The 27,996-nt window shown below is 33.4% G+C and overlaps 1 protein-coding gene across 1 annotated transcript; it reads left to right on the top strand.

Moving 5' to 3' along the window:
* Positions 1–106: 106 nt before the first annotated feature.
* LOC139493029 (uncharacterized) lies at positions 107–27,950 on the top strand. Its single transcript, XM_071281173.1, has 11 exons — positions 107–336; positions 10,035–10,260; positions 13,379–13,522; positions 15,175–15,290; positions 16,000–16,140; positions 17,739–17,871; positions 21,779–21,959; positions 23,015–23,097; positions 25,127–25,224; positions 26,056–26,151; positions 27,739–27,950. Exons 1-11 carry the CDS (start codon positions 148–150, stop codon positions 27,859–27,861), a joined length of 1,530 nt encoding a protein of 509 aa, XP_071137274.1. The 5' UTR covers positions 107–147; the 3' UTR covers positions 27,862–27,950.
* The last annotated feature ends 46 nt before the right edge of the window (positions 27,951–27,996 follow it).

Here is a 27,996-nt window from a genome sequence, read left to right as displayed (position 1 = left end):
TTTGACTTAAATTATCTATCAAGTGAATTAAAGTTTTTTAAATTGATAAATTATCTCCAAATTCAACACGAAACATTATAACTTTGATGACCGCTTACAACATTTTCAGAAAATCTAAATTTAAATGTCACGTGATTTGTCATAAAAATGCTTCTGGTTTATGTCTTTTGTGGAACAATGCTTGTATCAATGTTTATATACTTCAAAAAGATATTTCGAAAGACAAGAAACCATGAATTGATTGTTTTCTCTCGATATCCCATTCCTGGTACAACAAAGACAAGGTTAACTCCTGCAGTTGGGGAGGACTGTGCAGCCTATTGTCAACTGAGAATGGTAAGCATAGCCTATTTACCTATTCATGTGTTCACCTTACCCTCTGTGTTCACGCCTTCGTTGCATGATCATAAAAAGTAACGACTGTTCTCCGCCGACTTCATTTGCTTGACAAAGTATAAAGAACCCTTTGAATGCTGATCATAGGCCTAATCCTAAGGTCAAACGCGGCCTATAACTTTAAATTAATTAACACTTCTGGGTTTCCTCATCATGTACCCTTTTGCCCAATGTTATTTCTCATAGTACTTGGATAAACTTCTTAAAGCACATGATCGTGATTTAAGGATTTGCCAGTTCTTGAAATTATACCCTGTTCCTACCATGCCTATACGTAACAGCATGTATTCTTCAAAAGGAGTTTAAGATACTATTTCGTATATTCTTTCTATGTTGCATTGTGACAATAGTGAATACTGATTTTGTCCATTGATCCCAACTGCCTCAACTAACATGTCTTCTCTATTTAGTTGGTGTCTTAGGCAATATAATATTAAAATGTTCTTATGTCAATGTATATATGTTTCTTCTTCATGTTCTTCAATACATTCACAATTTGTGGTGTACATGTACGAGATTGACTACTTGATTGCCATGATTGCTGTGTGCATACAATCTGTTCTTAGTTCCGACCAATTTTTCATATTATAGGATATTTGTTGTCCCTAGTTGGATTCCAACAATGAGTACAATTTCAAAAAATTGTATCCAAGTGTCCTGACTGACATGACTGATGGTCCATCTTTGCCATTAGCATTTTAAAATTTTGCTGCAATATTGATCCTGTTGACTGCACTTCTTGCATCTGACACTACCATGTCATTATATTGTGTTTTGGAGATGATACCTCTTTTGCAGTATCATTTGCCAACTGATCTGCTATCTAGGTTACGGCTTTAGTAGCACGAACTGGGATCAAATATACGGTTGTTCGAATAAGGTGTCTCAGGAGTGTCCCACTTATGTTTTTAATGTTTAGTATTTTGTTGATATACATGATATAGTTCGAAGATTGTCAGATTAGAGTCACGATGTCTACAGACGTTTGTCAATCTGGTAGTATTTTCACATTAGTAAACTGGTCTTTAAATAATGTTTTGCTGCGTTCAAGAACCACGAGGATAGCTACTTCTTCAGCCAGTAGTATTTATTTTCTACTAGTTACTGACCTTTGTAAACTGATATTTCCAGAATATACTAACTGCGTCTGTCCAACAACCCTGGCAAAAGCCATCAGTGATTGCCACTAATGATGAGTCTGCGATTGTGTCCTAGCGGGTGCTTTACAACCTGCGTGTGTTTGACAGTTATTTCAGCTGTTCTGCTCTATGGAATTTCAAGTCGATCCCAATGCCTTGACAGCATATCCTCAATGTCGTATTTTGTTCTTGAATGTGGCAATGGAGGATATGCTGTTGGAGCACCGGTGATTGAGGATTGAAATTGATCAGTATTGTAACCCTACTTTTTGTTGTGATTGATGATGCGTTATTCTTTTTCTGACTATTAAGCATCGTTACAAACCTTTTAATTTCGATAGTCAAGTGCTGCATCGTTCAACACTTTGTACACTGACGTTTTCTGATTTCAAAAAAAATTAAGACGGGATATAGACACATCAAGAAAAAGGGATAACGTATTCGACAAGAAGAACTCTTCAAGTGGTTCTGTTTTATGAGAGAAGAACACGTATCCTATATGGTTCCAAAATTCACTGGTGCATGGACAAGGATTGTAAATGGATTGATAATAATTCACTGTCTTTCTTTCCCAAACCCTTGAGCCTTTTATAGGTGTATAAAGCCTGTAAGACTATACGAGTGTCCTACTCTTTCTAGACAATTTAGTACATTCAACTACTATCACTAAGAATTTTGAGATCTCCCTACATTCCAGCCATTTAATATGTTTAATATGAATGTCCAGAGAGCCCTAACTCATTTTACTGGGATTTAATGGGACCATAAAACAACAAATCGCATACCTACTGTTTGTTTATTCTTAAATGCTGCCTTCTTTCATGTCTATCACGTGAAACACCATTGTATGAGCAGTGACATTTGTAATATGCTCTACATGAACTGACTTGGATGAGTTTGTATCGGTTAAAATATACATGTATCTCATACTGAGTGTGATTTTATACAGCAACTTTCTGAATACTGTTGTTTGCCATTTGGTCTTTCCTTTTTTGTCATGGCGATATCAGTTCAGTTTCGACATATAATTTTGAACGAGCTTTCAGTATCTTAGGCCTCTTTATAGGACCGCCAAAATTGAAATTTTTTTGGTCGTATATTGGTATCACGTTGGCGTCGTCGTCTGCATCGTCGTCGTCGTCCGAATACTTTTAGTTTTCGCACTCTAACTTTAGTAAAAGTGAATAGAAATCTATGAAATTTTAACACAAGGTTTATGACCACAAAAGGAAGGTTGGAAATGATTTTGGGAGTTTTAGTCCCAACATTTTAGGAATTAGGGGCCAAAAAGGGCCCAAATAAGCATTTTCTTGGTTTTCGCACGATAACTTTAGTTTAAGTAAATAGAAATCTATGAAATTTGGACACAAGGTTTATTACCACAAAAGAAAGGTGGGCATTAATTTTGGGAGTTTTGGTTCCAACTGTTTAGGAATAAGGGGCCAAAAAAGGGCCCAAATAAGCATTTTCTTGGTTTTCGCACTATAACTTTAGTTTTTATAAATAGAAATCTATGAAATTTTGACACAAGGTTTATGACCACAAAAGGAAGGTTGGGATTGATTTTGGGAGTTTTGGTTCCAACTGTTTAGGAATTAGGGGCCAAAAAAGGGCCCAAATAAGCATTATTCTTGGTTTTCGCACAATAACTTTAGTATAAGTAAATAGAAATCAATGAAATTTAAACACAAGGTTTATGACCTTAAAAGGAAGGTTGGGATTGATTTTGGGAGTTGAGGTCCCAACAGTTTAGGAATTAGGGTCCAAAAAGGGCCCAAATAAGCATTATTCTTGGTTTTCGCACCATAACTTTAGTATAAGTAAATAGAAATCTATGAAATTTAAACACAAGGTTTATGACCATAAAAGGAAGGTTTGGTTTGATTTTGGGAGTTTTGGTCCCAACAGTTTAGGAAAAAAGGGCCCAAAGGGTTTAAAATTGAACTTTGTTTGATTTCATCAAAAATTGAATAATTGGGGTTCTATGATATGCCAAATCTAACTTTGTATGTAGATTCTTAATTTTTGGTCCCGTTTTCAAATTGGTCTACATTGAAGTCCAAAGGGGCCAAAATTAAACTATTAAAGTTTGATTTTTACAAAAATTTAATTCTTGAGCTTCTTTGATATGCTGAATCTAAATATGTACTTAGATTTTTGATTATTGGCCCAGTTTTCAAGTTGGTCCAAATCGGGGTCCAAAATTAAACTTTGTTTGATTTCATCAAAAATTGAATAATTGGGGTTCTTTGATATGCCAAATCTAACTGTGTATGTAGATTCTTAATTTTTGGTCCCTTTTTCAAATTGGTCTACATTAAGGTCCAAAAGGGTCCAAAATTAAACTAAGTTTGATTTTAACAAAAATTTAATTCTTGGGCTTCTTTGATATGCTGAATCTAAACATGTACTTAGATTTTTGATTATGGGCCCAGTTTTCAAGTTGGTTCAAATCGGGATCCAAAATTATTATATTAAGTATTGTGCAATAGCAAGAAATTTTCAATTGCACAGTATTCAGCAATAACAAGAAATCTTCAATTGCACAGTATTGTGCAATAGCAAGAAATCTTCAATTGCACAGTTTTGTGCAATAGGCCCAAGACCACAATTAATGATCCCGCTTTTCGTTGTCCACGAATATAGTTCCCTTTAATTACAGTGTATTTTTTCTTTATTTTTTTTCTTTCCCTTTCTCATACATTTCTTAGTTTTTCTGGGGTGGAAATGAAAGAAGAGAGCTGAAATAAACTTTTGGATGTTTTATTTTAACTGATTTTAATATGGAAAGAGTGATTAGGCAACAGCTGTGCAAAAAGGTGATATTTACAGTTTTCGGAACATCTCTTGACTTGTCCACAGGGGTATGGATGTGTATTGGCTAAATTTGTAAAATACAGCAGAGCAATCTTTCTGAATGTTGGATATATTTGTGGACTAGAACTGTTCTTTACACACACACAAAAAATTGGACAAAAAGATTAGGTGCATTTTTTTTAATTCAACAAAACGTTATAAAGAACTAATAGAGAATTTAATTGTGGTCTGTGGCCAATAGCAAATATTTTCAATTGCATAGTATTGCGCAATAGCAAGAAATATCTTATTGCACAATATTGTGCAATAGCAAGACATTTTCAATTGGAGTTATCTTTCTTTGTCCAAAATAGTAGTTGAATCAACTTAAATCATTGTTTTATACAATATACAATGTATATTCACTTTTACTACCAACTAATAAATTAAAACAATCTTTACCATTCAGTGATAACAAGCACTTTATTTTACATTTTAATATTTTATGATGTTTTTAAATGAGTAGTTATTGTTGCAAACTCCATTAGAAATTTGAATTGAGATCAATTTTGGAAAAAGGGAAAGAGGGATGTGAAAAAAGGGGGGGGGGGGGTAAATTTTTCTCATTTTAGATTTCATAAATAAAAAGAAAATTTTCTTCATACATTTTTGTGAGAGGATTAATATTCAACAGCATAGTGAATTGCTCAAAGGCAAAACAAATATTTTAAGTTCATTAGACCACATTCATTCTGTGTCAGAAACCTATGCTGTGTCAACTATTTAATCACAATCCAAATTTAGAGCTGAATCCAGCTTGAAAGTTGTGTCCATACTTGCCCCAACCGTTCAGGGTTCAACCTCTGCGGTCGTATAAAGCTGCGCCCTGCGGAACATCTGGTTTTATCATGACTAGTCTCAAGAGTAGGATTACCAAAGCTTGTATGTCTTTGCCCACCATATCTAATGTAAGCTGTCAACGAAGTGTAGAATAATGCAAAGAAAGAACCGCTTTACCGGATTTGACTTACACAATTTCTTTATTGGTTCGTCTTTAAAGAAACATAAAATCCGGGATAAGCCAACAGGAACAGGATACAAAGAATACTGTTCATCGAGTTCAATGAGTAAATGTGAAAGTATAAGCACGAAACAATCTATGAATTCTTGAAATGTTTTAAAATTGGATTTTTAATAGTTTTTATGCTTGGCTTGAATTTGGATGAAAACTTTAGATGTTCTGACCAATTATTCATCAACTATCCTGCACACACATTATACATCTGATTACATAATTTGGACAGTAACTATGAACACATCTAAATCATTGTTTAGTTTGAAATTACAGTTGGAATCAGTTTTTAAGAATCATCACAATAATCTGTCATTAAACTACTCTAAACAGTTCTTTGGTAGAACTTACTGTCCGATAAACTCAATGACATCATAGACCTTGTACTCTAGACAAGCATTTCGTCTTCAAAAGACTCACCAAGCCTGAAGGACACTCGAAAAAAAACGGCCAAATAAATTTGTATACATTGTGACGCGGATTGGGAGTTGTCTCATTGGCACTAATACCACATTTTTTTATCTATAAATAAGGTAGAACTGTCATGTTCAGTGTTCAGTCCTTTGTTAGAACTGTCTACACCATTTATAGGATAGAACCGTCGGGATCGTTTCTAGGTATAGAGCAGTTCGAATTGAAGTAAATAAGAGCATATCTCTGGATGTGATTTAGAACAGGGAAAATTAGATGAATCTTTTTGGGGTTTTAGATAAATTAAGGATTGAATAGTAAACATTACTACAACTTTTGTGCATGTTTTAATTCTGTTATATCTCCATGGTTAATTCCAGAGTTAGTTTTTTAATTAACATAATTTTTTGAACATTTATGCTTTAGTAAGAGGAAATATACTTGTAATATTTCCGCATTTAATATAAAAAAATTACAGGTGATATGTTATCTTTATCATTATGTCATTGTACGTAATTAATGAATACAGTTGAGTTAATTCAGTCAAATTCCATGCATGCAGAGAACTACAGTAACAGTTCACTAAGGACGGTTTAGACGCGGTGTAATTGTATTAATGCAAATATGTAAATATAAGAAGAATGATGCTGCAATTGCACACTGAGATTACTATATCTTTTAAGTCATGGCGTTGTCTTATTAAGACTTATGAGTATGAATGTCCCTTTGTTATCCTTTCCCTCTATTCTATAACACTTAGTTGTCTCATGCACAAACGAGGACAATTAAAAGTGAACAAATCAGAATGACACCAGGACATGTCAGGGTAAAATAAACATAAGAAAAAATAGTAAGGATTCTACTCTTCAAATTAATAGTTTTTTTTAATGTTAGATTATAATAACTACCAAGACAAGATAATCTGCAGAGCAATATCCTCCGGACTAGCCGTCATTAATACGGAAGCATATTAGCGCCACACGTTTTTTTTTTATTTTTCTTCCTATGTTTGCGTTATAACGCAAACCTTTGCGTTATAACGCAAACATTTGTTTTATCTTATTTCTTATTTAAGATTCAAAGGAAACAGTAGTTATTAATGGAGGAGGCTGGATATAATAAAATTTATCACCTTTGTAGTAATTGCAAGGTAAACTGTTTGAATAATTAGATCATATCAATGACTAATAATGAGCAGAATAATATAAGAAGATGTGGTATGAGTGCCAATAAGAAAACTCTCCATCTAAGTCACTATTCGTAAAAGTAAACCATCATAGGCCGAATTACGGTCTTCAACACGGAGCATTGGCTCACACTAAACAACAAACTATAAAGGTCCCCAAAAACGATATCCAAGTTACTACTAGTATATATATTACAAAGAAAATTGAGTAAATTGAGGTTATACCTAACCCTGCTTATATAGCTATAACCGAATATAAATATACTTCCAAAGTAAGCTCTCGTTTGAGAACTGTGTAAAGTAGGTTACATTCAAACAAGCTACCCTTTGGCAATAAATGTATAGAATGAAGATGTTTTATTAATAAAATTATGTTCTCTCTATTCAAATTGCTACCCAAGCATCTTAAAAATACTTCATTATATTGAAATGAAAATTCAATGACTTTCTATCAAAGAATCTTGATCATATTCTGAGACTTAAAAAAAAATGTTTCCTTATTAATAATTCATTTTAAAGCAGAAAGATCATTTTGTCTATTTGACTTGGAGGTTTCACAATTGTATGACATTATTTTTGATCTTTCAATTTTAATATGACTATATACTATATCTATTTTCTTGTTAAATTATATACTTTTCTGATGCACAAATCAGTCTTCATTTATGTATAATTGCACTTCAATTATTCCATTATTCCTATGCATATTTATTATAATGATTTGGCCTTGTATGTATGTTTCTTTTTTTATCTACTAGTAAATCACATCCGGAATGAATGACAGACGAACATATATACAAAACTTAATGAATAATTGAAATAAAGATGTTTGCGTTATAACGCAAAGGTTTGCGTTATAACGCAAAAGCAAAAGGTTTGCGTTACAACGCAAAGGTTTGCGTTTAACGCAAAGGTTTGCGTTATATCGCAAAGGTTTGCGTGCAAAAGGTTTGCGTTATATCGCAAAGGTTTGCGTTATAACGCAAATGCTTGCGTTATAACGCAAAGGTTTGCGTTGTAACGCAAACATAAGAAGAAAAATAAAAAAAATAAAATGTGTGGCGCTAATACGCTTCCGTACATTAATCCTATCAGCAAGTGATGTATATTTAATGCCGGCGTCACACATTGGCGTATAGACCGACGTGCACCAAACGTACAGAGACAATTGATAAAGTTGGTATACGTTAGTTGCACGCCAGAGGAACGCTAAAGCCTCGATCACACCTTACCGGATAGCTCGAACGTTAAACGTCCGGTAGAAGTCCGTTGGTGAATTTATCTTCCAGACTTAGAGTATAGGCACGTCTTCACAATCAAGCAGTTCTTATTCAGACCAGACACTGCCCTTTGGTGGAATTTTGAAGAACAAACCAAAACCAGTTACACAGAAACATTTTGAATATATATGCGATTTACATTTATTATTATTGTCGCCTTTAATTTTTCCGTTTATCTTGTTCATCCGTTTTATCCGGTACGCTTCCGTTAGGTGTCCGTTTATGCGGTACTCGTCCGTTGGATGTATGTTCGACATCCGTTCTGTCCGGTACGTGTCCGTTTCTCGTACGTTGCATATCCGGTGTGTGTCCGTTATGCATCCGTTACACGTCCGTTTTATTCGGTCAGTACATCAACGGACTCCCAACGGATAACAATTTTGTTAACGGACAACTTTTATTTTCATCCGTTAGGCGTCCGTTCGTGCTATCCGAAGGTGTGACCGAGGCTTAAGCATTCGTTAAACGCGCGTTGCATAAGTTTGAAGTACGTCGAAATACAAAGGTATACGCTTGGTGAACGCTACAACTCGAGGAAATTTTTAAGCAGCATTAAAAAATTTTCATTCAGCTCTAGCGTGTGTCTAGCGTATAACTGTACGCTACACACACGTAATACGTGCGCTACGAGCGCGTTGAAAACACTACAGATAAATTTGAGACACGTTAATGGCACGTTGTATACGCTTCAAGGTCGTTCGACTTTAACTAAAACGGATGCGGGTATGTTTGTAACAAACATCCCATTATAGAACGTCCAAGATACGACCGGAACGCGTCTCAAATACGTTCAAGAAACTTTTTTCTATCGTAGCGTGCATTCCATCTATGTTAGACAAACGCCAGGCATACGCCAACATACGTTTCTTCAACGCCTGATAAACGCTTAGGTACCGTAACGCTTCTAATACGCAAAATACACGCTTAAAGCTCGTTGTGCGCACGTTACAGATATGATTGACAGGTTGAATGCATCCAAAATTACTAGCGAGTTGGCAGCGTACATGATTTTTGAACACGCCCGGCGTGCGTCGGAGCTATACGCTGATGTGTAACGCCGGTATAAAGGCAAGCGCTTAAAAAAAAACCCAACAATTTGTAAGTCAAGAAAGATTTTTTTAGCAATACTGTAGAAGATTCAGCATGAAAAGTGCAGTTATATCAATTGATCTTAGTAATACAAAAACTTTTAACCCTGCACGTTTTATTAAGAGTATTGAGAATGAAATAAAAAAGGGAGTTTGCGATGTCAGTTTTAGCCTGACGGTAGTGACATCATGGTGATTTTTGCTTACATTAAAACATATAAAAAAGTAAGAATGGATTTTCAACACGATTACAATATAACTTCTGAAAACTTTAAAACTAAATAACATACATCCTGTTTTCATGTTTTAAAACTACTGATATCATAATATACGAAAATGTTTTCTGTTTTCCAAAGGTAAAATGGTTTTAAAGTAGTATTGAGCTCTTTTTAAAAGCTAGTGGACGCCTGAATTTTGGAAACAGTTTAAGATATTTACACTCTCGACCTGTAGTAAATGCTTCTGAATATTTTGACGTTAAATTTCCGTTATACCTTAAACATTTTATTTGTCTGAAAGAAACAAATCACTATCTAGTTAACATTTAGGTATTCTAGGAGAATGCTGATACTGTAAGTGAAATAGTAAAGTTCTAACGTATTTTATGTATCTTTGTTTGGTTCTTTATTTATTCCATTATAATAAACTGTTTTATTGCTTTTGAAGACTGACCATATTTTAAACAACATAGAAGATTACTGTCGGAAGGATGATGACATTTCTGTGAACGTATACTATAATGGCTGCACAGATAGTCAAATGAAATATTGGTTAGGACGGAGGAAAAATTATGTTACGTGGCAGCAACAGGCGAACGGTTGTCTAGGAAACAAACTATCAAGTGCATTCAAAGACAGCTTTAAAAGGAACTCAAAATATACTATAATTATAGGTAAATAAGCAGCGTTTTATAAAAATAATGAAATTTTAAGTTTTTTTATCCGAAAAAATATTTCGGTGGATTAAAACTTGACAATATTGCACAAAAAATAAAAGCAACCCCAAAAATACACACACACGTATAGGCAAACATATCATAATGTTAAAAAAAAAAAGAACTGCATGAATTTGCACTAAGTCATAGATCCATGAAATAATTGATGATTTGATTTTGTTTCTTCCGAAAATGACAAAGAAAATCAATGTTTCACTCTTTTAAGTTCCAAACTAGAAAATAACTGCGCTAAAACATTAGAAGGCTTAATATGAAGAAATAACTAGAATGTCACACCTTTCACCCCAAATGAATGAATATGGGGAAGTCTATACTTTAAAAAGAGGGAAAGAAGATACCAAACCTTGAAACTGACAAGTCTAACATGTTTAAGACAAAGTATCAGAAAAATGAAACAGAATTAAAATTAAATACCAAAAAGAAAAACTGCAGTCAACGAAACAAAACATAGAAAACTTAAGACTCAGCAAGACGAACGCCACCAAAAAGGGACATTATATATATATATATATATCATATGCTTCACAGCTGGTCTTCTTCCACATGTGTTTAGTTATAGGTCAACTATATTTGACTTGTGGAAGGATTGTAAGGTTTATCTTTGCCTGTGAGAGAGCTTTCACATGTTTATTATATCTTTGTTCTTACTTGGATTGAGAGTTGTCGCATTGGCACTCATACCACACATTTTTATGTCTATTGTAAAAATAAACATGCTAATTGCAGCAAACAATTACGAGTACTGATAACATTTTATTTTTTGAAAATATAAGTTCTATATTCATAACAAATGTAAAACAAAAAAACTTGCATAGCGGTAACACTGGGATATGCGCCGTCCAACATCTTTAAACATGCGACATGTTAGCTATATGTGCCTAAACCAAACCAGGAGCCTGTAATTCAATGATTGTCGTTGGTTTGTGTCTGTCACATTTGTTTTTCGTAAATTGATATGTAATAAATATGGTCGTTATATATTTTTCTTAGTTGAATATTTCATATCGAGGTCTATATACCCGACTATAAGGCTCGTTTCTTAAAAAAAACTAGTTCGAATAAATAAATATCAGTGTTTATATAACTACGGAAAAATATTAGACGTTCTTTTCAAAGTAATCAGTCGCGATCGACGACCAATGCAATATAGTTAATATTTAATATTATATTTTCAAGGCCAGCAACAGCAACAAAACAAAATAGTTAACAAAATTGCTTAATAGAAATTTGTAATACGTTTTAGTTATTTGTAGATGTAATCAAATCTAAGATATGACTTTACTGAGGTATATCCGTCAGTGAACTATACAAGGTCTGATGTTTTTATTTACTACGATATCGACCGAGCGATGTCTTTTAACTAGTATTCAGTTTTCTTTTGTTCAAGAAAATCGAAGGTAGAAAATATATAGGTAAAATAGGGTCTGCCAACAAACATTTTATCCTATCATGCGATGGTATAAAGTGTTCAGTAAGGCGTCAAATAAATTATAAAGATCATACACCTTATATAAACCGAATCATTATTAGCGTAAATGTTTTGAATTGATGATAAATTATCACAGGCACTTGTCTCATAAATTTTCCCCCTATATACCTTATTGTGTTATAATAAGGTATATAGGAAATTTTTTCTGAGACAAGTGCCTGTGTAAATTATATATGAAAAGAACAGCCTAGTGCAAGTTCGGAACTTCCCATATTGAACATGAAAACTATACGATCTAGGAGTTTAATAAGCGAATTAAAACGGATGTTCACAGTTAGTTTTTGTGTTATGATTTTACACAATTGTCCAAGGTCAGAAGTAGAGTTAAGCGCTCACAAACATGTTTTATTTTTACCCCACCACATTCTGTATGTGCCTATGCCAAAGGCAATAGCATGACGTTTAGGCAGCAACCATTTGATTTCGGGGGGGCTATGGTTATTTTTTCTGGACAAATTTTCTATTTTTTTCGCGACAAGTCGAAAACATTTTTTCATTCAATTTTAGCATTACATATAGTGGCAGCTGAGGGTGAAACAAACAATTTTTTTTTCTCAGAATCAAAAACAATCTATTTTTTTCGCGACAAGTCGAAAACATTTTTTTCATTCAATTTTAGCATTACATATAGTGTTGAGGGTGAAACAAACAATTTTTTTTTCTCAGAATCAAAAACAAATTATTTTTTTCTCCAAAAACTGGAAACAAACTTTTTTTTTCAAAAAAAAACCATAGCCCCCCCCCCCCCCCCCCAGAAAATCAAATTGTTGCTGCCTTGGTGGTTGTCATATTTTTTCCAAAAAAACCCATAGCCCAACAGAAAATCAAATTGTTGCTGCCTTAGTGGTTGTCATAGACTCTTTTCTGTCAATTCTGTTTTCGTAAATTGTTGTATTATTGATTAGTCTGATAGTTTTCTCGTTTGAATTGTTTCCCAATTTTTATTTAAATCAGGAGACTTTTATTGAAATGTTTACCTTTTTGTGTTTCTTAAAAACAAAACAAAACACAAATGAAGAGATACTTTGAACAGTAAATATGATCAATTACTAGTAGATGAGATGTACAATAATTCAATATAACAAAAATCTATGGAATTGAAAATGGAGAAATGATAATTTAAAGACAAAATTTAAGAACCTTGTTCGACGATTTTATGTGCTTTCCATATATTTGTTCAACTAGTTTTTAAAAGACTTCAATTAGAAAATAAAAGAGATAAAGACATTATTTTTTCAATTTTCAGTTAGGGTACAACAGAGACATATAATGACATATCCTGTTTATTGTACCTTGTCAGTAATTATAAACGCACGAAGAGAACCCAACATCCATTTATTACAAAAATGTATAGGAAGGACATCCTTAATTAAAATCCTGTTTGAAACACAGTAGTATATTTGAATACTATAATGATTTTTATTTTGGTTGGCGACGTACTTGTATGCCAAATTTTACAAAAAAACTAAAACAAATTTACTATTCTATCAAAATACCTTCAACAGCAAAATGCGGTTATTTGATGAATTTATTATGCTTTTTGTTTATTAATAATATAAATTGCAGGAAGTGATATTCCTGGTATAAATTCAAATTTAATATCAGAAGCATACCACAAACTACAGAACGGATCTGACATGGTGTTAGGACCAGCGGCTGATGGTGGATATTACTTAGTCGGAATCTCAAAGTCAGCTAATGTTAAATTGGGTAGGTTGTAAAAATCCATCAAAGATACCAGGCTTAAGATTTGTACGCCACCAGACTCAGATACTCTGTAACAATCACATTGTATAAGATACAAATATATGTCTGATCAAATCGCGGTCCAAAAATATATATAATATATACAACAGATAAAATGATGTGTTGTACATGGGACAGAAATTAAACAACATAACAGCTAGATCAACTGACATTTTTAACACCAAACTGATCAAACAATATATTTTTTTATACTACACATTAATAGATCAGCATAAGACACATGGTAAAGGAAAGGCATGAAACATGCATAATATATTGTACAATATCTTCCTTCAGATCAAAATTTGTTTTTACATATTTAATTTGATCAGTTGAAGTAAAATGGATTGAATACAAATTAAACGAAAAGAGAACAACTGTTACATATTGGATAACAATACGAGCTATACTATATATTTGGTGATAACTTCCTTCTAAGTCGACCTCCTTTTTTTGATAGTACCTGTATTAAAATCAGGAATATGAATTAAACTTTAATATGATACAGCACTTGTTCGGAAGGGTTGTTGTAAATAAGTTTTGAATGCATTTTGTCTTAAAACCTTTTAAAATTGTCCCAAGTATTTTATCTTTCTTAGCATTATTTTACTGTCAACTTAACATGATTTAGTTCCCATTGGTGACATAGCGCGACAGTGGATTTCAGTCTTTACCTGTCCTTGGCTAGTTTATTTGCTTCTCCCGATGTTTTCCCAATTTTCTGTAGGTCAGATGTTACATCTCTGCGCTAGGTATTTTTTGGTCGCCCTCTTTTACGATGGCACTCAGGATTCCAACCTAACGCCTGTCTAGTTACATTTGAGTTGTTTTTACGTAACGTGTGTCCAATTCATTTCCATCTGCGTGTTGTAATCGTTATTTCTATTGGTTCTTGTCTTGTCCTTTTCCATATTTCGTTGTTGCTAATAGTGTTTGGCCTCTTGATTCCAATAATGTTTATAAAATACCTGTTCATGAAAAAATTGAATGTTTTTGTAGACACAGCTGTTAGTCTCCAAGTTTCTGACCATTAGAGAAGTATTTAATTATATATTTGGGTTGAATACTGGATCAATGATAGCAAAGGCTTGTTGTTGCTTTTCTTTTTCTAGATTGGATGTCTCCATCTGTCCCTCCTGATGTACTGATGAATTTTCCAAGAATTGTAAATTTTTGGACATCTTCAATGGGTGAATCTCTCACTTTGGTTTCATTAAGTTGGTTTACGTTTACTCTCATATATGGTGTCTTTTTTGCATTTATAAAATTGAGAATTGAAATGGGGAATGTGTTAAATATACAACAACACGACCATAGAGCAGACAACAGCCGAAGGCCACCAATGGGTTTTCAATGCAGCGTGAAACTCTATATAGTTCTACTTGTTTTGCAGTTGTTGCAAGGTTGGTTGCTTGGTTTTGTGAGTCTTCATGACGATGGGAAAGCTGGTAGATACCGTCTGCAAGTCAAGGTATTCGAGACATGACTGTAATGTCCATTTAATGTCAAGAAAATTCTAAAAGAATTGCTTTTCGTCAGAGAATTAGATTCCTTATCATACCGTTATTTGTTATCAGTCACAGGATTTTTTCATCTACTAAAATTCAACATTTTAGATGACATGTTCAGTGATATAAACTGGGGTTCAGAAACAGTCTTCAGGGAACAGTCAGAAAGAGCGAAAGATCTAGGAATATCATTAGGCATATTAGACACATGTTTGAATGATGTGGTAAGTAGATTAATGATTGTAATAGGCAGATAAATTACGGGGAAGGTTGAGATCTCACAAAATATATTTAACCCCGCCGAATTTTTGCGCATGTTCCATGTCAGGAACCTCTGACTTTTGTTATTCTTGTATGTTGTTTTTAAATTTTATTTCATTGATATGTTTTGGAGTTTAGTGTGGCGTCCATTTTCACTGAACTAGTACACATTTTTGATAAGGGGCCAGCTGAAGCCCGCCTTCGGGTGCGGGCTCATATCGTTTTGTTGAAGACCCTTCGGCTGTTTTCTGCTTTTGTCGGGTTATAGCCCTTTGACGCATTCTCCATTTCCATTCTTAATTGATAAAACACTACCATATTAAATATGATCTTTAAAGCTAAAAACGTAACTATGAAAGACGCATATATTGATGCTATATTCGAGCAATTCGATATCTAAAACAATATACAATGAAATATAAACAGTTAATTTGTTGCTGGGTTTAACCTTCAAGTCCGAACAATTAGTGATGAAATAGCCTTCAGTCACAAATGTTAAACATCTGCAATATTTCATGTGTATTCTAATAAGTTTTCTGAAACAATCATTTTCACTGCAAGGTTGACCAAACATTGTCCTATTTTCCCGTCGAATTTGTTTTTAATGCAGGGAAAAATTGTTGAAAAGTAAAAATATTTATCTTGATTTGTTGTTTTGCTGAAATCCTACAGGATGTCGCACAAGATCTGGAGGTACTCGAAAAGGAGTTACAAGTAACTAAAGAACAACTTGCTAATCCAAGAATCAGTATTATAATTCCTGTATACAATGAAGCAGATAATATCTTATCTACACTGGAGACAGTTTTAAAGGTATGATCTGTATATAAATATTTGGGGGTTTCCAAGTATATTGAAGGGACATCATGATAACAGTAATGAAAACAGCTGTGTGGCTGATAATTATGTTAACTGTGTAGCTGCTTTTCAATTTTATGACTTTTGAATGAATTTACAAATAACAGTCAAGCTGCAAACTCGGTTTAAATTTGTCATACTAGTACTATATGATTTCATAAGCTAGAGTAAAATTCAGAACTATCAATGTATTCCTTTATCTCTGACCAGTAGTATAATCGTTTTCAAATTGATTTATTCATTTAATGTCATGGTTGCATTTAATTAAGTGCTTGTAAAATGACTGAATCTTATTACAGTGCTAATTTTGGAAATGAACAGATGTGTTTCTCATAATGGGAAGTTCATCTTTTTGAAATGACATTTTATTTGTAAATACGATGCAGTTATTTAGTCATAAAAAATGTATTCTTCTTTGTTTTCATTTTTTTTAAGTAGTTGATTAAACAGTTGCAATAGTAATCAAAGGTACCAATAGAAATAGGAAGATGTGGTATGAGTGCACAAATAAGAATTTATGAAAGTAAACCATTAAAGGTCAAGGTACGGCCTTCAACGAATTGAAACGCCAAACGCGCGTTCATCTACATTAGACTCATCAGTAATGCTCAGATCAAAATAGTTATGCCGGCGTCACACATTGGCGTATAGACCGGTGTGCATTTAACGTACAGAGAAAATTGACAAAGTCGGTATACGTTAGTTGCACGCCAGAGGAACGTTAAACGCGCGTTGCATAAGTTTGAAGTACGTTGAAATAAAAAAGGTATACGCTCGGTGAACGCTACAACTCGAGGAAATTTGTATGCAGCATAAAAATTTTCATCCAGCTCAAGTGTGTGTCTAGGTTATACCTGAACGCTACACGCACTTTATACATATGCTTCAAGCGCGTTTAACGCGCTACAGGTAAGTTTGGGACACGTTAAGGGCACGTTGTATACGCTTCGAGATCGTTTGACTTTAACTAAAATGTATGCGGGTGTATTTGTAACAAACAACCCATAATAGAACGTCCAAGATACGACCGGGACGCGTCTCAAATACGTTCAGGAAACTTTTTTCCTTCGTAGCGTGCATTCCATCTACGTTAGACAAACGCCAGGCATACACAACCATACGTTTCTTGAACGCCCGATAAAGGCTTAGTTACGCTTCTCGTACGCCCAATACACGCTTAAAGCTCATTGTGCGCACGTTACAGATATGATTGACAGGTTAAATGCATTCAAAATTACTAGCAGCGTACATGATTTTTTAACACGCCCTACGTACGTCGGAGCTATACGCTGATGTTTGACGCCGGTATTAGAGAGCCAGCAAGGTATAAAATTAAAGAGCATTGAGAACCCTAAATTCCAAAAAACATGGACCACATACGGCAGTGTTTTTTTTAATTTGAATCACCATCTATTTTAGACCAAATATGATAAAATTTGAAAGAAATTGCATTTTGCATCTTTACAGTTTGAAACTGCAATAAGAGTTAATTGCTATCTTTCAAATTGCGCTGCTGTAAAGGATTGTTATTTTATTTTACTTTCTTAATTTAGAAGTGCTCCAGAACGCAGGCCATAGAAGAAATCATTGTCAGTGATGGTGGAAGTACTGACGATACAATTTCTGTTGTTGAAAAGTTCGCTAAAACAAAAGATGTAGAAATAAAAGTGATTAAAAGTTCTCCAGGTATGATACATTATACTTGACCCTCAAATAAACGATTTATTTGTTTATTTTTTATTTTTGTTAAAATCAATATAAAATGAAATGTTAATTGTAATAATTGCAAATGCATTGCAATACAGTTTTTTTTGGTAGACATTTTGCTTTCCTTCATCTTATACAGGTAAATTTGCTCTTTCTGCAAGCTCTCCATTGTAAGTAAAAATTAATGTCCCTCATAAGGGAGACACCTGAAAAAATGTCCCTTATTACAGGGCCAATTACGGGAATTGGCAAATGGACTATTGTGATGGCTTTTTTTCTCTTTCTTTCTATTATGACGGTTTACTCCTGGTTTGCCCACTTTTTATTTCTACCAATTATCTATTAGTTATGAAAACAAAAAAGACAAAAGGTTTAATGAGCATACAATTGTATAGTCTGTTCCAACTTAGGTAAATAGTTTGTAAGTGTTTTCCAAATATTCAGGTTGTTTTATTGTATAGCAAAATAATAAAAAAAATCAAATATTTTTTCTCAGTAATTTAATATCAATTCACGATAGAAATATATTTATACACTGAGTACTCTTTCATTGCAAACTTTATTTAATTAATAAATTAATTTTATGAATGCATTGCATAAGGAAATCAATTAAGCACAGAAAAGTAATAAGGGCACTACATGTAAAATGATGAGAAATACATTTTTTTATATATACATCAAAAGTAACAAAACATTTAATATATTTGCAAAGTCACAATTAACAATAATTCACTTCATTGTTCAGTTCAAATGGAGAAGATGGGATGTTGCGTCAGAGTAATCTACCACGTTGATGGGTCCTTGTTGGTATCTGTATATGAGTCTGGTGTCTATTACTCTGTATGGTCGTCTTTAAGGTGGGCGGATTCCTCATGCTGCATACTGGATAATGTTGCATTCTGTTAGTGCCTTTGTCTTCTTCAGTAGCTCAATGATCTCGTAGATGTTTGGGTGGGCGTGTTTGAGTCGCTTCTTATGTTTGTTGTGCCATCCTTCCAGATGATTTGTGCATGGTGCGAGTCCTTCTGTGTAATAGTGGTTCCATAGAAAGCGGTAGTTTTCAACCCAAAACTCTGTCACGTAATCTGTAAATGAACTTGTAGCGGGTATGTTTTCAGTTTCTCTAATGTCTTCTTAAGTGTTTAGCCAAACATCGTCAACAAGGTGGGGTGGAACAAGAGGTACCAGTAGTACTACGGCTCGTCGTATCAGTTAAGTAATGTCTTCATTTTCTTTATAACAGGGCTGTAGTCCATATTTCTGTGCCTTTCGCCATATACACTGGGTGAAATGGAAGAAGCAGCCTTTCACGGTTACCCCTGGACATACTGTCTGTGTTGCGTTGTTGGTTGCTGTCTCGTAGTCAATGGATAGTGTTTCTGGTTGGAGCTGTAACTGGTGTTGTTGATCAATGGCTACTGAACAGTTGCATTTATATTCTAGTTGTCAAATTAATTGGATAATTTTATATTTTACTAAATTTTGAAACAGTGTATTGTATTGAAATTTAAAAAAAATAAGTTGAGTAAATTAAAAGATATTCAAATGAGATTTATTCTATTTAATCTTTAGTTTAATTATTTTACTTTTCCCAATTTTTTCACAATGTACCAATACTAGTAATTAAAAATATTTGTTGATAAATTGAAATATTTATTCATTTTAGTACACATTTTCCCTAAATTTTTTTAATAAAATACATTATCCTGCCAAATATATATAAAATATAAAAAAATTTTGCATATTTTCCTTGATTTAATAGCAGAATATAATATTCTTCTCTTTTAATTTTACAGGCAAAATATAAGGTAAAAAATATGACTATAATTCAGAAATAAACTATAATTGTTAAAACAACAATTCCGTCTATGTTTACATATACATATAATTAAAAGTGGGCACACCAGGATACACCATTATGACATGTGTATAGCTCTGATCTGATATGTGGTTTAACATCTAAACACTGAGATGGTTATATTCATATGTATATATGATTTATATCAACATTATTGTGTCAAATATAAAATTCATTGTAATAAATTAGTTTGCTCTTCATGGGCCCTTTAATTGGATTAAAAATATCTTATCTTATCTTATGTTATTTTATACGAAAATGCAATTTATCCTTTGTTTATTTTGGTAGGATTATTACTTACATTCATTTCATATAATGGAATTTGATGCGACTGTCATTCAAGTGAGTGGTTTAACTAGCTATTAATGGTTCATTCCAGCATTTCCTGCATAAGAAAATGCCTAACAGAAGTCAGGAATATGACAGTTGTTATCCATTCGTTTGATGTGTTTGAGCTTTTGATTTTGCCATTGGTTAGGGACTTTCATTTTTGAATTTTCCTCGGAGTTCAGTATTTTTGAGATTTTACTTTTTCATGAAAAATGAAATTTATCCTTTTTTTTACAATTTCTAAAAACGGACAAATTTGTAAAGTGTTGTTTAAAATTATTTTTTTTTGTTGGAAAATGATTTAACTGAAGCCTCGATCCCACCTTAATAGCACGTTGGGAGTCCGTTGATGTACTGACCGAATAAAACGGACGTGTAACGAATGCATAATGGACACACACCGGAAATGCAACGTACGAAAAACGGAAACGTACCGGACAGAACGGATGTCGAACGTACATCAAACGGACGAGTACCGCATAAAACGGACACCTAACTGAAGCGTACCGAATAAAACGGATGAACAAGATATACGGAACAATTAAAGGCGACAATAATAATAATATATGTAAATCGCATAAGTATTCAAAATGTTTCTGTGTAACTGGTTTTGGTTTGTTCTTCAAAATGCCGCCAAAGGGCAGTGTCTGATCTGAATAAGAGATGCTTGATTGTGAAGACGTGCCCTTACTCTAAGATCGATTATGAATACAAAAAATCAAGAACCGTAAGAAATCCGACATACAAATAATTGGCATTTCTGACGCGAAATTTTCAATTGGCATTTATCCGTGTCAGATCCGTTCATCATCCGTTTTATCCGTTATACGTCCGGTAGAAGTCCGTTTCTCATTCGTTCAACATCCTTTTTATCCGTTAAACGTCCGGTAGAAGTCGGTTGGTCAATTTATCTTCCAGACTTCCAACGGATGTATATGATAACGGGCACGTAACGGAAACAAAACGGACGAGTACCGTACAAAACGGACGCATACCGGACGTTCAACGGACATTTCATCCGTTGGACGTCCGTTTTAGCCTCGGTCACACCTTACAGGATAGTACGAACGGACGCCTTAAGGATGAAAATAAAAGTTGTCCGCTGACAAAATTATTATCCGTTGGGAGTCCGTTGATGTACTGACTGAATAAAACGGACGTGTAACGGATGCATAACGGACACGTTACGGATACAAAACGGACGCCTAACGGACGTTCAACTGACATGTTATCCGTTGGAAGTCCGTTCAAAGTTTTGAACATGCTCAAAATTTTCCACCGAACAGAACGGACGCCGACGGATAAAACGTACGCTTAACGGAAATGCAACGGATATGGACAGACGTCTAACGGATAAGAACGGACGTCTAACGGACATGAACGGATTGAAAAAAAGTTATCCGTTAGGCGTCCGTTCGAGCTATTCGGTAAGGTGTGACCGAGACGTTTGAACACGTTCAAAAATTTCCACCGGACAGAACGGACGTGGACGGATAAAACGTACGCTAAACGGACATGTAACGGATATGGACGGGCGTCTAACGGATAAGAACGGACGTCTAACGGATATGAACGGATTGAAAAAAGTTATCCGTTAGACATCCGTTCGAGCTATCCGTTAAGGTGTGACCGAGGCTTAAGGTAGATACACTCATCCCAGATTTTTTAATTCATTTTTTTTTAAATTTTGCTTTCAAGGAAGAGGCTTTCAGCAAAGGTATGGTGCAGAACAAGCAAAGGGAGATATATTTATGTTTCTTCATGCTGACACAGAAGCACCAGATAAGTTTGACCATGCAATAGTCAAATGCCTGCAGAAACCTGGAAATGTAGGAGGTTGTTTCAAATTAGGCTTTGATGTGGTAGAAGCCCCTGAAAGGTATACATGTTAAGAAAATATCAACAAAAGGTTTTTGTGATAGAAAATTGAGCACTTTTATTATGAGACTTTTTTAAATAGCTCTCAAGTAAGAGTATTCCAGCAAAGGTATGTAAAAAGAACATGTGAGATCGGGTCCAATGCAGGTTAAGAAAAATTCAATGGTTTAAGTTTATTTGCAAGTAGATGTGTCAAAACGTCTGTTGTCTTGCTTTTATCAAATGGTAAAATTTAAACTTTTTTATTTTTATTTTTAAAAAGACGATATTTATAGAGATTTGTTCAAAGTCAAACAACACTAAACTAAACTAATGTGCCAGTCTAAGCCATATGCTATTAAACAAAATCAGACGAAGTTTATATATCAATGAGCATCCAATAAAACCATGAGTCTTGGAAAAGTTGTAGATGAATTTAGCAAGGTCTACTGAAATAACTTTATCTGCAAAAACACATCTTAACTCATTTAGTGACTATAAATAGATACTTATAAAAAGTTGTGGGATTAAATAGTTTGTAAGTATTCAGGATTTTTCTTACCTCCTTGATAGTAAAAAAAATAATTAGTAATACAGAAAAAATATTAACATAGCATATACATGTACATCAATACTCACAGCTATTAAAGGTTACCAAAAAAATCCTGCCTTTCTGTTTATATCAGCTGCTGTTGGAAAAGAAGAAAGTGGAAATTGTTTAGGTTCTTCTTTAAGACCAAACAAATTATGTTCATGGTGTAGTAATTTTGCAGTGTTTCATATAATTAAACTTAAGAGATGTGGTATAATTGCCAATGACAAAACTTTTCACCAGAGTTCACTTGACGGGAATATGAGCAATTATGGGTCACCATATATATATGGCCTACATTGATAAGAAAAACCAATACTGTAAAGTCGGATACAAAGGAACCAATGAACTCCATTCTTGTGTTAAGAATATGTTGTTACTGTTTAACATGTATAAATAAAATCTTTTTTATATGTAGTATCATATGTTTTAGGGAAAAGAAGTTTTAAAGTTCCTGTTAAGAACCTTTTTTTATCTTTGCACAGGGAACAAAAATGCAGTCAAATTTTCAAAATGAAAATGCATGTTTTACAATGGACTACAAATAACATAAGAGTTAAGTATCTAGGTAAGATATCCTTTGTCTGTCATATGTTTTTTTTATCAAGTCGCAGTCTTTTATCTACACCATATGAATTTTGCTCATCGTTAAAGGCCTTTCATTGACCTATATTTTCTTAAATCAACACCATTTGTAATCTGTTGGATAGTTATCTCATTGACAATCATACCGAATCTCCACTTTTATATGTCCTCGTCCAGGAATTAATAATTGATATAATTATTAACGAGTTTTTATACGCCTGTCAAAATTTTGACGGGACGTATTATTGTATACACATGTCCGGTGTCCGTCCGTCCGTCCGTCTGTCTGTCCGTCTGTCCGGCGTAAACATGTCGCACCGTAACTTGAGAACGACTTATCTAAATTTCATGAAACTTAATATAGTTGTTTTTTATGATGGTCAAATGATCTGTATACTTTTTGGTGAAAATAAGATTTTAACTTTTTGAGTTACGACACTTTGTAACTAAAACAGGGGGTGTTTTTTTTTCACATGTCGCACTGTATCTCAAAAACGATTTTTGATTATTGCTTAAAACTTTACACACTTCTTAGTTATATTAATCTCAATATCTGTATACTTTTTGGTAATGATTCAAAATTTCATTTTTGAGTTATTGAGTATTTTGTAAAAAAGGGGGAGGGTTTTTTACATGTCGCGCGGTATCTCAAAAACGATTTATGATTATTGCTTAAAACTTTACACACTTCTTTGTTATATTAATCTTAAGATCTGTATACTTTTTGTGATGATTCAAAATTTCATTTTTGAGTTATTGAGTATTTTGTTAAAAAGGGGGAGGGGTTTTTTACACGTCGTGCCGTATCTCAAAAACGATTTATGATTATTGCTTAAAACTTTACACACTTCTTTGTTATATTAATTTAAAGATCTGTATACTTTTTGGTGATGACTCAAAATTTTATTTTTGAGTTATTGAGTATTTTGTAAAAAAGGGGAGGGTTTTTATTACATGTTGCGCAGTATCTCAAAAACAATTTATGATTATTGCTTGAAACTGTACACACTTCTTTGTTATATTAATCTAAAGATCTGTTTAGTTTTTGGTTTGATTCAAAATTTTATTTTAGTGATATTAGTAAAAAAAAAACAGGGTGGAGGGGGGTTTCACATGTCCCGCCATGTCTCAAAAGCAATAAATGGTAGTTGCTTAAAACTTTCTCAGAAACTATTTATGATTATTGCATAAAACTTCCACACAAGACGTCGGGCGTATCATGCGCTCATGGCGCAGCTGTTTATTAAATCAGTTAAGAATGGAATACGTACAATCATTATTGTATTGACTGGTTTTGCAATAAAAGAAGTATGAATCGTCTGCATTACCTCCCTTTCACCAGTTTTGTATGTGTGGTTTTTGTTTGCATTTTTAGCGCCTTTATAAATAATATTAATACAGAGTGCTGGGAACCAAAAAGTTTTGAAGTCAAAGAAAACTAAAAAGCCAAACAGTACTCCATTAAGGTGGTACATAACAATACAGGGAGATAACTCTGCTGATCGTTTTAATCACGTTCTATTGTTAATAAGGAAATATTAATTTCAATGATCAAAATTAGTCAAATGTTAGTCAAATTGCTATATGCCAAGGAACATTTTCCGATAAAGTGTGGTTCAAGTTCTTTGATTTTTTTTATAATTTGTGAAAAGGTCAAAGAAAGTATTTTGTCAAAATTTTATAAAAATTAAACAAGCCAAACTAATTTGAGTGAAGGTGTTGTGTACCACCTTGAGGTAAATTATTTCAGAGAGTTTGAGTTGTTGCTAATTTATAAAGAAGAAATGTCAAACAAATCTTATATCTCAGAGCACTAATGATTACTGAATATCCAGAAAATATGATTGATTGGACTAATGGTTTTTGTATAATGAAAGTCAGAAGATCTAAATATTGATATAAGTTAATTAAAGATTATATTTATGTTAGTATTATATGATTATCTTAATTTGCCAAAGATGTAAAACAGGAACACCGTTGTTCAACATAATTGAACTCTAACCTTTATTTAGAACGTCCGTATGGTGATCAAATCTTGTTTATGACAAAGCAGAATTACTACAAAGCTGGTGGTTTTAAAGAAGTTTATTTGATGGAGGATTACATGATGGTAAGATAATTGTAAAAATAGTTACTGGAGTTTACAATTTTTTTTATGAACGTTAATATAGAAAATATGCAGATCCCGTTCGTTACATGTAGATTGAAAAAACTGCGAATTGTTGATCTTTACTTTTGCACATGTACGTATGATGTCATGTTCCTACGTAAAACTCTAACATCGCGCAGACATCCAAACAATGCGTATGCTACAGAATGTAATACAAATTGACCAAAAGCAGATTTCAGAGAGAAAAGTGTGATTGTTTTGTATATTTGTTTTGAAGAATTGGATATGTCCGTTTGCCATTGACGAAATGAACATCGTCTTAACCCTTTAAATAAATAAATAAACTAACGAATAGTAAATGGAAATATCGTTAATTCGTATGATGGTGCTGGATAAGTTAATCAAATAAACGAAGTTTTCGTATCACATTCTCGTTTCACACTTCGTTAAGTTCGATACGAGAAATATCTCTTCATACAAAGAATAAATAACAGGTCACATATATGAGAGAAATTAACTTAATATAAATGGTAAATAGACATGATCGTATTCTGATGGAAACATAATAATTGAAGATACCAAGCTTATGATATTGCACACAAGTCGCGCGTTTTGTATCCACATGATTTATCAGTGACGATAGAAACAAAAGTTGAAATGCAAAATAAAGTACGAAGTTGAAGAGTATTGAGGTACCAATATTCCGAACGGTTTTGCAAAATATAGCTCAGTGTGACTGAGTTTTTCTTGGAAAAATTTGGTATTTTATATTTTTAATTTAAATGTTAATTTAAACGATAATTTATTTAAGAGTTGTTCTTTCTTCATTAGGTTGAAGACCTACATATATTTGGGCACATAGGTGTTGCTGATGCTGATCCTGTTATAACATCTTCACGACGCTGGAAAAAAATGGGACTAATAAGGGTAACTTTTCTTATTTATATTATTTAAAAAAAAATAATTATAGTAACAATTGAACTTGAATATCAGGAGAGCATATGAGTGTACTACTGTCGCTGGGGAATATGGTATTTTTTTGTTAATCTTAATACCTATTGGAAGAACCGTGCAACTTCATAGGAAGGAAATGCATCTGCAAGATTGACAAAACATCAACGGTGCCAATTTTACAGCACCAGAAGCGCAGTTTTGCAATTAACGTCTCTTCAGTGATGCACGAGTAAAAATAAATTAAAAATTCCAAACATAAAAAAAACGTTGAAAAGTAAAAACACAAAAATACTGAACTCCGAGGAAAATTCAAAAAGGAAAATCCAAAATCAAAAGGCAAAATCAAAAGTCCAAACACATCAAACGAATGGATAACAACTGTCATATTCCTGACTTGGTACAGGCATTTTCTAATGTAGAAAATGGTGGATTGAACCTGGTTTTATAGCTAGCTAAACCTCTCACTTGTATGAAAAGCCGAAACAGATGAAAGTCGATAGCTGACAAATGTATACGATAGTTATCAAAAGTACCAGGATTATAATTTTATACGCCAGACGCGCGTTTCGTCTACATAAGACTCATCAGTGACGCTCAGATCAAAATAGTTAAAAAGCCAAACAAATACAAAGTTGAAGAGCATTGAGGACCCAAAATTCCTAAAAGTTGTGCCAAATACGGCTAAGGTAATCTACTCCTGGGGTAAGAAAATCCTTAGTTTTTCGAAAAATTCAAAGTTTTGTAAACAGCAAATTTATAAAAATGACCATATAATTGATATTCATGTCAACACCGAAGTGCTGACTACTGGGCTGATGATACCCTCGGGGACGAAACGTCCACCAGCAGTGGCATCGACCCAGTGGTGTAAATAGTTATCAAAAGTACCAGGATTATAATTTTATACGCCAGACGCGCGTTTCGTCTACATAAGACTCATCAGTGACGCTCAGATCAAAATGGTTAAAATGTTGTTATTTTGCATGTCTGATGTGTCTTTTCTGCTGTATTTAGCGAATTCAATTCGAAAGTGTTTGATTAGTTTTCGGCTTTTTGAGAAATTATTTCGTCTTCAATAAATTTTACATGCCTTATCGATAAAACGATAGGATAGATAAAATGAAGACTATTCACTTATACAATTAACTCATTATAAAAACCAGGATTCGAATTTTTCTGCGCCTGGCTTGAGGTTCGTCTATGAAAGACTCATCATTTACGTTCGAAAATTTAAAAAAAGCTACATAAAGTATGAAGATTAAGAACATTGAGAACTCAAATTCCTAAAGCTTGTGCAAAATACAGATAAGGTAATCTATTGTTTGAGAAGAATATTTTTCTAAAAGTTTTAAAAACAGTTAAACAATTTATAATTATGACCAAAGCAATGTTAATATATGTCAACACATGATATGATGACAGTAGGTTTATATATGTCTTGTTTGTAGTGGTTTTGAGTTTCAGTCATATTGGTGTAAACAGCACACTTTTAAAATAGTATACATATCCTCAGTGTTTACCGGTTAGATGATGTAATGTTCATGTTTTCATATATTACAGACTACTGGAATGACCAATTTGATAGTTCTCGCATACAAGCTTGGTGTCCCTTCTAACAAACTAGCTGAATGGTATTATGGAGATAAATTAAAAGAGATACAGAAAAGGGCAAAGCAAACATGACTCATTACTCATAGTAAACCCGGTTCTGAGTTTTAATTTTGTATATGATTTAAAAACGGTGCTTTAAAAATAAAAAGTGCTAATTCGAATGGAGTGATGATTCATAAATTATAAATAAGCTGATGTTCATCGACA

This window comes from Mytilus edulis, chromosome 1 (genome assembly GCF_963676685.1).
Source record: "Mytilus edulis chromosome 1, xbMytEdul2.2, whole genome shotgun sequence".
Lineage (NCBI taxonomy): Eukaryota > Metazoa > Mollusca > Bivalvia > Mytilida > Mytilidae > Mytilus > Mytilus edulis.
Note: the sequence above shows the minus strand (reverse complement) of the source record. Positions and strands in the feature narration are given on the sequence as shown.